We start from the raw sequence: 9959 nt of genomic DNA, 5'->3' as shown, positions 1-9959 counted from the left end.
GCACTTTGGATACCCTGTACTGTGGTAGTTCACTCTATCGGGTCTTTCCAATCTGGAAAACTTTTCATTTTTAATCCCCTTATCAGCTATCAACATTGTAGCCAGTTTTTCTTGGGGCTTTAACCATTCATAGAAATCACTTAGCGTTGGAGCAATAAATGGATTTAATATAGTTGACAATGTCTTATTTTCATTTACATGCATCAACCATTGTTGATGCAGCCCATTGGGTAATTTTCCCGCCAGATCTCTGATTAATCTTTGATCATTCAGGTATTCTTCATGATCAATGCATCTCATATTAATTACTAGATTCCCAATTCCAGATATAAAATCCACCATCGTTTTAGGATTTTCAAAACGAGGGATTTTAAGTGCAAGGACATCTTGCAATAACCCAGAGTAAACCAACTCAACACTTCCGAATTGGTCTTCAAGTTTGTGCATGATCAATTCTATATTTTCTGAATCTAGGAGAAGTGCATTGACTGCCCGCAATGCATCTCCTTTTAAACTTCTTTGTAGACGGTGTAAATTTTCAAGGTCCGAAAAATTTCCCTGTTGTGTTGTTTCAAAGTAAGTTTTTTTAAATTTAGGCCAAGCCTTGTAATTGCCATCAAAGTATGGTAAATCCAATAATGATTGCCTTAAGATATATTTTTCGGTTGCTGATTTAGCATTAACGTTGATACCATTGATTTTGTTTATTATTGCCTCAAAGGCCTCTACTTGGCTATCCATTGTAGTTTTATTATCTTTGATATTTTTTAGAACTTTAATTTGTTCTTCCTGAGAAACCAGAAGGGCTCTAAACTTGGTGCATTTTCCACATGCCCAAGGCTCAGTTTTCTTAGGTGAGTGATCTAAACCTACACATAACAAGTGGAACCAGCGATCACAATCGTCGCAGGCCACCATGTTATCACTGTCGTCTTTTCCTTGACAAAGACGACAGTGCCCATTTTTATTTACTACAAATTTTTCACTCATGATTACAAATTTACTATTTTTTTTTCTTTTACTCACACTTGATGTGGTCGTTGATGATCTTCAGGATTGGCGTATAGCTTTTGTGATATATCGGCCACCGGCCGGGGAAAGCTGGATTCTGATGCAGCTATGATGATGATGATGATGATGATGATGATGATGATGATGATGATGATGATGATGATGATGATAATGATGCTAATGCTGGCTCTCTTCAGGTCGCTTGTAATACCTGGGACGGGACTTGACAATCGGGTAGCGGTTTCGAGCCAATTTGCTGTCAAATCCGAGCCAGTTACTGATTGGTCGATTTGACAGTAGCAATCGTGGAATAAAAAGGACAGAGAGATCACATCAATCTGACTGGCAGTGATGCCGGAATCAATGTTGACGTCAATGGCGTTGTTAATTGTTTACATTTGCGAAAGTAAAGGTGGAAAATAGGGTCAACGGCGTGCTTTAAGCCATGGATATTCTTGTTTGTTTATGGTTGTTTTTATTGTGATAAGCAAGAATGATGTACAAGGTACTAAACTGCAGCAGAAACTCCGAACCAAATTCAAATTAAAGTAGAAAAATCATTCTGCAATCCTGGCATCATTGATCAACTCCGTCAAACATTATGCACTAATTTTCGACGGGTATTCATCAAAAATATTAAGAAGAGTGAGAAGCTGGATTGTCAAGTCCCATCCCGGGTAATACGACTAGCTGTCTTCTTGTTGTTAAACTACTCACTTAGTTTAATTCTTTGTGGCGTTTTGTAGTGTGAATTTGCTCATATGCTGCCGGAACAACCTTTCTTTGGCAGTACCACGCCACAAGATCACTGGAAACGCCTTTGTGACACAGTATTCTCCCTTAGGAAAGGTTCCTTGAGCCACTTTTTGTAGGCCTTTCCTATCTTCAACTTTTCCACTTGAATGTCGATCTCTTTGTTCTTGATTATATCTTTGTCAGATTGTCACTTTTGGCGCAACGGCCCACTTGGCTTTAACAAGCCCAAATGTTCGAAACTATCTGACCTTTGTCAGATTTCGCGTTTCGGCGCAACGGCCCACTTAAACCGCCAACTTGCGGTTCTATGCAGTCAGATTTCGACTGACTGCTATTTGGCTTAACGCCACACTATTTGGCACAAAGCCCACTGGAAGTGCCAACTTGCGGTTCTCTACAGTCAGATTTCGACTGACTGCTTTTTGGCTTAACGCCACACTATTTGGCGCAAAGGCCCACTGGAACTGCCAACTTGCGGTTCTCTACAGTCAAATTTCGACTGACTGCCTTTTGGCTTAACGCCACACTATTTGGCTCAAGGCCCACTATTTGGCTCAAAGGCCCACTGGAACTGCCAACTTGCGGTTCTTTACAGTCAGATTTCGACTGACTGCCTTTTGGCTTAACGCCACACTATTTGGCTCAAGGCCCACTATTTGGCTCAAAGGCCCACTGGAACTGCCAACTTGCGGTTCTTTACAGTCAGATTTCGACTGACTGCCTTTTGGCTTAACGCCACACTATTTGGCTCAAAGGGGGGGGGGGGGGTGGAATGATCACAGGAATTTGGTTGCCTTGCAATAACTAAAGGAGGATGGTGTGGAACAGTCTTTATCAACGGGAAACAGCCATAGACAAATGCGGAGTAGTATCCTGAGCGGTGACGAAGCAAAGGTCTAAGCTACGATTGTTCGCATTAACCACGTTCAGAGTGGCGAAACTGTAATGATCCTAAAGGCTTACAGCTCCAGAGTGAAATGTAGCACGGTCGTGGTCCGGATACAGGACTCCACCGTAAGATAATCGCCAAGAAATTGCCGGTAGATTGAAGTCGCCAATGATTATCATCTCGTCAGCAGCTGTAGCGATCTCCATTATAGCTCAAATAGACTGACTGGGGGATTCAATTAGCGTAGAGTCGCGAGTTCGATCCGGAGGAAAGTAAACTACACACAAAAACAAAGTGCGGTCAGCGAGCTTAATGTAATGGCAATCCAAACTTGTTCTACACAATTCCATGATTTCTATGTATCGTTTTCGATAACTTTTGCCTTCAATCCAGAGCCGACCGCTATGAGAACCCCTCCACCAGTAGATTTGCGGCTGTTGTGCGGATTCCGATCGCTGTACTTACATTATTTATCTCGAATATAGGTATGAGGACTTTTTCACATCAAAAGAAAAGCACACATTTATTCTAAAATATGAACACTTTATTTAGTTAAAAAAAAAACATGGTAAACTTAGCGAGCAATGTTCTGGAGTTTGGACAAATAGGAAACTATATCTAAATGATACAACCATCATAGCAGTATTGTTGTCAAACATTGTACAATCTGCAATGAGTTGCATCTCAGTTTGCCACAAGCCGTTCGGGTAATCGAGTGTTATGTATATTCTGGCAGTTTTCCACAAACAAAAACTTTCCGATACCTCCTTTTTCCAAAGAAAATTAAATCGTCCTTACCCTAGATGAAGAAAAATTTGAAGTACGCGCTCGTATCTGATTGCCAAACTTTGTGCCAAAAGTTAATTATTGCCGCACTTGAAACTGAACATTATTGGTTACCTTAAGCCAAAGAAAAACTTACTACGAATTTGGTTCCACTTAAACCTCGTACTTTAAAAGACACGAATTAAAGAAAAACTTGTCAAATGCACACGAAATCTTAACTAGAAATTTGATCGAGCTTTGCCTTAGCCTTCCGTCTCCTGCTCAGTCGGTTGGTTGTCCTCTGCGTCCTCTTCCACAAACGTCGCTGGTGTTGTTTTCTTATTAGGATCAAACCGTTCATAAATAACCACATTTCCACCGATCCTATCCGTTGTGTAATCGGAATGGAAGATGGTTTCCTTCTTTTCGTAGCTGGTTAGGAAGTCTTGAAGTTCTGGTTCCAGGCTATCGAATGCAATCACATGCGACGGTGTCGCACTACGGGGATAAACGGGTATATTTCTCCGAAGCCAGCTAACTGGATCCTTATAGAATGTGTTAGCTTCATCTGTGTAGGTTGGATCGTTGTGGAAGTTTGGTTCACAGCGCAAGAATCGCATTGTCGTATTGTGATGGACATGGCTGTGGAACGGAGTAGAATGGCATGGCATGAGGAAGAGGAACTTCGGTGGCTGATCGAACTCGTCACGGTAGTTCCGCGAAAGTGTCTGCACCGAAGACATCACATCCAGCGTGCCACGTTGATGGACGAAGCTCAGGTATCCCGCCGGAATTACATTTCCAACCAGTAGCACAAGGGCAGCGAACCAAACAAGCTTTCTATAAACGTTCAAAATATTGTGTGTAAATGTGTGGTTTAAACATGTTGACCAATGCAATCTTACCCAGAGGCTTTCCTACTCCAACGTGACAAAAAGTCTGCTGATACGTAAAGACAGATAGGCAAAATCTGTAGCAGGAAGCGGAATTCTTTGTGCGGAAACAGGGAGTACACTACCAGCGTAAACAGCACGGTCACCAGTAGAACGCCTCGTTCCTTGTAGACTTTAAGATGACGAAGCGTTTCCACGGCGCCGAACAAGAATGGTAATGTTCCAATTCCCAGCACAGTCGGAAGACCAACATTGACGTACCAGTACCAGGGATGTTCGCCGTAGAAGCTTCCGACTCCCTTCAAGACGTTGAAACGAACAAACTCGTATGGAGACAAAAGAAGTGATCCATGTACAAAGCTATCGACGGCCACTGATACCGTACCGACAACGAATCCAATCAGAAAGTATCGTTTGACCAATAGTTCCCACACTGGATGTGTCGATTTCATCACATGGTGCAGACACAGAGGTATCCATGGAATAGCAGAAGTTGGTCTCACGAAAACCGATACTGCAACCGGCCACAGGAAAGTGGTGCACTCTACATCCGACCATGGGAAATAGCTGAGGGCAATGACCGTTAGCGAAGCTTCCAGTGTATTCGCCAGTGTACGGGACCCCGTGTAGAACCAGAACCACGAGGTAGCTATCATGAAAGCGGACCACTTGCTCTTATTGGACCACACGTAGAATCGATAATCCGAGTACGCCGATAGTAAGGCCTGCAGCACTCGGGGCAACAGCACAAGCAGCTCAACGCAATCCAGCTTGACGAGCTCGAGCAGTTTGTAGAGGCCGGCTATGACGGATGGGTAGATGTAGCTGCGGATGCCGTGCGTCCATTCCCAGGTGAGATGACCATAGCTGAAAGATTGAAAGGGGTTTAGAAGGAAAAACAAATATGTTGTCTTAGAGTGCCTATATACAGTCATACAAAATTTTCTATTAAAAGTCATTTCGGTGAGTTAGTTGACGACACCTCGCTATATGATCTCAAAATTTAGCAAAAGAAACCTCCCTATAGCTGTCAAATTTACTTTTGGGAAAATTCCTCAAAAATTACTTTTCCGTTTTCTTTTCAGCTGCGTACCAGGCTTATTGAAGTAACTTTTTTGTAAAGAACAATGTATAGCAAAACAATTTTATAAATTGTGTACAAGATTAATCGATTTTAACAAGAAATTTGCATAAATTTATATTAAAATTTCACAACAGTTACTATTTAAAAAATTAACGAAATTTTCAAGGGCTGTCGCAGACTCATCACCCGGGATATTGAGTTACATTAGCATAGTTAATCAACCCATCCATTGATGAACCCCCTGTGCATTGAAATAAACACCCGGGGACGCACGTGACCCTGCAGTTCACGCTAAGCGTTTGCTTCCGAAATGAACACCGTTTGCTGTCCTGTGCTCGGCTCACCTCTGAAAATTACAAATCTCCTTCCACGTCGCCCACCGGACGCGCCTTTCCCTTCCCCTTCCGCATACACAAACGAAGAACTTACCCAAATGCAAGCCGATGAGCCACTTCCAAACTCTGCCAGTACTCGTCCGGAACGTACCAAGTCTGCACCAAAAACACCGACGCCAGTCGCAAAGCGACGAAGAACAACAGTATTTTATTCAGCATCACGAAAATCCGGCTTTCAACAATCAAAATAATGCCGCCACCATACGCAGCGTGCTCGTGTAGATTTCAAAATATTCAATAGCGGATTTCACCAACCGTTCGAAGTTTTCCGCACATAAAATCTATCACATTTCGATCGCTACCACACGGGGAGCGTAATAAGCCGAAAAATGCAACCGAAACTATTGAAAATAACGGAAAATTTTGCTAAAAACTACGGAAGCACAACTTGCGGCTGAGGGGCCTCCCTCGAAGAAAGCACTCGACTGTACCTTTCTGTGATGAATCTACTCACTCGCACTCCCAAAGAAACTCATTCACTATACCATTTCACTTGTACCGCACAGCAACGACGAAAGACGGCAGCGGTTTCGGAACGAAAATAAACTTTCCAACACATATGCAAATCCGTCGCCGTCGGAAAGTTGCACGTACACACACAAACTCAGCCCGAAAAGAAAAAAGATGACGTAGTTTTGTTTTCAATTTTTTAGGTGACGTAACCTCAGCGTTGCCGCCGAACTTTTGAAGCGTTTGTTTGCTTCTTACCGGTAAATTACAAGGGGCGCATCGAAGGAGAATGGTTGAAATAAATATTTATTATGGAATGAATGCGGTTATCAGATTATTTTATTGAATAGGATTCAGAGTTAATTATAGTATTCTTACTGTCTTAAATATTAATTGCGAGAGCCGGAAATGTTTTCCATTCGCACCTTTTAGGCATCCGCACCGATCGTTTCGATGAATCCGCAGCAACTTTCCGGATCGAACAGGAAAACATTATGGTGCGGGGCTTCCTTCTGCGAAACGGTTTTGATGACCTCGTGCGCCACAGCACCTCCCACGATGGCAGCTGCCGGCGATATTTGTGCAAAAACGTGCACCAGGGCAGAATCTGGAACCAGATCAGCTGCCAGTTCGTCGCGAATTTTCAGCAGCTTTTGCAGATCGCCCTCCCGTTCCGAATGCAGCGGATCACGTTTCTCGTTGTCACGGAATGTCTGCAGAACACGGAGCAGTGGCAGAGCAGGACCGGAACGTTTCAGCTTACGAGCATACGATTTGGCCTTGAAATCAAAGTCCAAGACCGCCTGGTAGGGCGGGTACTTCAGCGTACGCTTTACAGTCGAAGTTACCAGCTCGGTTTTAGTTTTTTCGTGAGGCTTGGAAATGATTTTATGCTTCACTACATCTTCGGCAAAGTTGTGCTCTTGTAGATCGGCGAAACTGAACCCGAACATACCCCACAAGTCTGCGGCAAAGAACTTCACTCCGGCCTCCCGACACACGCCATCGATACGAAGCAACTGCTCAGTCGTAGCTCCTAAGATGCACACCACATCGAAGCCCTTGAAGTAATCATCCGACTTCTTGGCTAGTTTCTCCGTGTCTGCCTTCAACTCAACCATTGGGTTAAGTTGCTGGGCCCGAGACAGGGAAGCTTCGGCACGATTCGTTCCCAATGCCGACTGCGGAACCAGAAACTGGGAACAGAAATCCACTTCTTTCACCACCTGATCATCCAGCAGCGTTACCTCTTTTACGCCAGACAAAATGATGTTCTTTGCAATTTCCGCTCCGAGACCATTTACTCCGGCAATCAGGATACGGGCGGCTCGTAATCTGTAATTTCGAAACGATTCCATTCAGATTTTAGACCGAATACGAGGTTATGTTACCAATTAATCAACACCGGGCTTACCTCTTCTGGGATTCGAGTCCCCACAGACGAATCTGACGATCGTACAACTCAGCTTCATGCTCGGTCAACTCGATTCCGTTGGCTTCGACCATTTTTACCAGGGTTTGATGAGTTTTTGACAAAAACTTAGGAATCTATCCGCAGCAGTACACGACTCTGTGTGTTGTTTGATTTGTTTGGGAAAGCGGCTTCACTTTTTGTTTGATGACAGCTCAAAAATATTTCGCCGCCCGATGTCGGTAGGGATGTCGGTTAATCGTTCGATTAGTTCAAATTATTCAAATAATTAATTCAAATCGACAGTGAGCATGCATAAGGGCGTATAAGCGATGATCGATTCTCTTCATCGATTTTCTCTTTGCATTGCTACAGCTAAGCGAAACAATTTTGTAGAATTTGTTCAATGTAGAGTTGTAACAGGTTGCATTGACTATCAAAAGCAACAGCAAACGCACCGACAAACGTTAAATCTAGCGAGTTATTAACAAAAGAGAAAATCGATGAAGAGAATCGATCATCGCGTATACGCCCTTATGAATGCTCACTGTCGAAATAATCGAATATCAAAAATTATAATCAAATAGAGATTTTCACGTTCGGATGTATTGGTGCGATATGTGAGAGCGTGTTAGTGAATATCCGAGGAAAATACATAACAAATCGATGTCAAACTCATTTTGACAGATCTACTTTCATGCATTTTTTAGGTTAGCCAGAGGAAAATAATAAACAACTTTACACCAACAATCAATACTAAACTAACGATTTTAAATTGGCTCACTCCCACACGAATTGCCGGCGAAAAAGTGACGTCATTTGACATTAAGCGACTTGAAGACTGATCGTTCGCCCTTTGTCCGGGATGCGGACGAAGGGCGACTCGCCCCGCTAGAGTAATTTCATCCGCCGGGCTACCAAATAGCGCTCCGGGATGCGGACGAAGGGCGACTCGCCCCGCTAGAGTAATTTCATGCGCCGGGCTACCAAATGGCGGATGAAACTTAGCCATTTTTTTGCGATTTTTTTTTTGCGTCGGCTGACTAAGCGGTCAGCCATGTTTTCATTTCGTTCGTGGCAGGTGCTGGTTTTTTTTTATCCGGGTCGCAAAATTGGCCTCAGATGGCCATCTTCCGGATTGGTCCGATGGTCCGACGATACATCTTGCCAGTTCATACTCAAGGTAAGTAAAATGCTTTAAATTAACAAAACAATCAAAACAATGTTGTTAATTTTTGTACCTCATTTTTTTTTCAGCCGGCTGCTCATAAAATTATCTGGTCCGCAAAATTGGCCTCCGATGGCCATCTTTGGGGTCGAATAGTCTTCCGACGGGACCACCGAAGGGAAGAGCAATCTTTCTACTTCATACTCAAGGTAAGTAAATTGCTTTTAAATGAAATAAAAACCAAAACAATGTTAATTTTTGTAAATATTTTTTTCAGCCGGCTGCTTGCTCCGATTATCCGGGCTGCAAAATTGGTCTCCGATGGCCATCTTCGGGATCGAATGGTCTTTCGACAGGACCAACGAAAGGAAGAGACATCTTTCTGCTTCATACTCAAGGTAAGTAAATTGCTTTTTAAATGAAATAAAAACCAAAACAATGATAATTTTTGTAAATAATTTTTTTCAGCCGGCTGCTTGCTCCGATTATCCGGGCTGCGAAATTGGTCTCCAGTGACCATCTACGGGATTGAATGGTCTTCCGACGGGACCAACGAAGGGAACAGACATCTTTCCAGTTCATACTCAAGGTAAGTAAATTGCTTTTAAATAAAAAATTTAAAGTCCTCTCCAGTGGATCAATTTTGAAGTAATTAGTTCCCAAAATTGAGCCGCTGGAGGAATCCGCTGATGCAACGCATGCCGATGCCGGATCCCGATGTCTATGTTTAAGGTAAAGTAAGGTTTTATTAAAATTAAGTAAAAGTTAAAGTTATTTTTAAGTTAAATTAAATTAAGTATGCAAAAACTAAATTTAAGTTAAAGTTAAGTAAAAGTTCGGCTTGAGTTGAAATTTAGTTAAAGTTTAGTTAAAGTTAATTTAAAGTTCATTTAAGTTATGTAAACGTAATGTTAAAGTTATGAAAAAGTTATCTTAAAGATAAGTTAAAGTAAAAGTTAAGTAAGAGTAAAAGTTAAGTTAGAGTAAAAGTTAAGTTTAAGTTATGTTTGTTCAAGTAAAGTTAAGCTAAAGTTATGTTCAAAGTAAAGTTATGTGAAAGCGAAGGTAAAATTAAGTTAAAGTTAGGTTAAAATTAAGTTAGAGTTATGTTTATGGTTAAGGTAAATTAAGGTTCAG

At 42.2% G+C, this 9959-nt stretch overlaps 2 protein-coding genes across 2 annotated transcripts; both read right to left on the bottom strand.

Annotated features, from left to right (window-relative positions):
- Positions 1 to 3178: 3178 nt before the first annotated feature.
- PIG-B (phosphatidylinositol glycan anchor biosynthesis class B) lies at positions 3179 to 6220 on the bottom strand. The gene is made up of 3 exons (XM_065216929.1): positions 5828 to 6220; positions 4327 to 5181; positions 3179 to 4261 (listed from the first exon to the last, which is right to left on the bottom strand). Exons 1-3 carry the CDS (start codon positions 5950 to 5952, stop codon positions 3685 to 3687), a joined length of 1557 nt encoding a protein of 518 aa, XP_065073001.1. The 5' UTR covers positions 5953 to 6220; the 3' UTR covers positions 3179 to 3684.
- A 386-nt stretch (positions 6221 to 6606) lies between these two features.
- Positions 6607 to 7813, bottom strand: Aos1 (activator of SUMO 1). The gene is made up of 2 exons (XM_065216918.1): positions 7658 to 7813; positions 6607 to 7578 (listed from the first exon to the last, which is right to left on the bottom strand). Exons 1-2 carry the CDS (start codon positions 7747 to 7749, stop codon positions 6672 to 6674), a joined length of 999 nt encoding a protein of 332 aa, XP_065072990.1. The 5' UTR covers positions 7750 to 7813; the 3' UTR covers positions 6607 to 6671.
- Positions 7814 to 9959: the final 2146 nt, after the last annotated feature.

Source organism: Ochlerotatus camptorhynchus, unplaced genomic scaffold, assembly GCF_037179485.1.
Source record: "Ochlerotatus camptorhynchus isolate MF236.1 unplaced genomic scaffold, CSIRO-AGI_Acam_v1.1 ptg000007l, whole genome shotgun sequence".
NCBI classification, from domain to species: Eukaryota; Metazoa; Arthropoda; class Insecta; order Diptera; family Culicidae; genus Ochlerotatus; species Ochlerotatus camptorhynchus.
The sequence above is the reverse complement of the archived record's forward strand: the minus strand, read 5'-3'. Positions and strand labels throughout refer to the sequence as shown.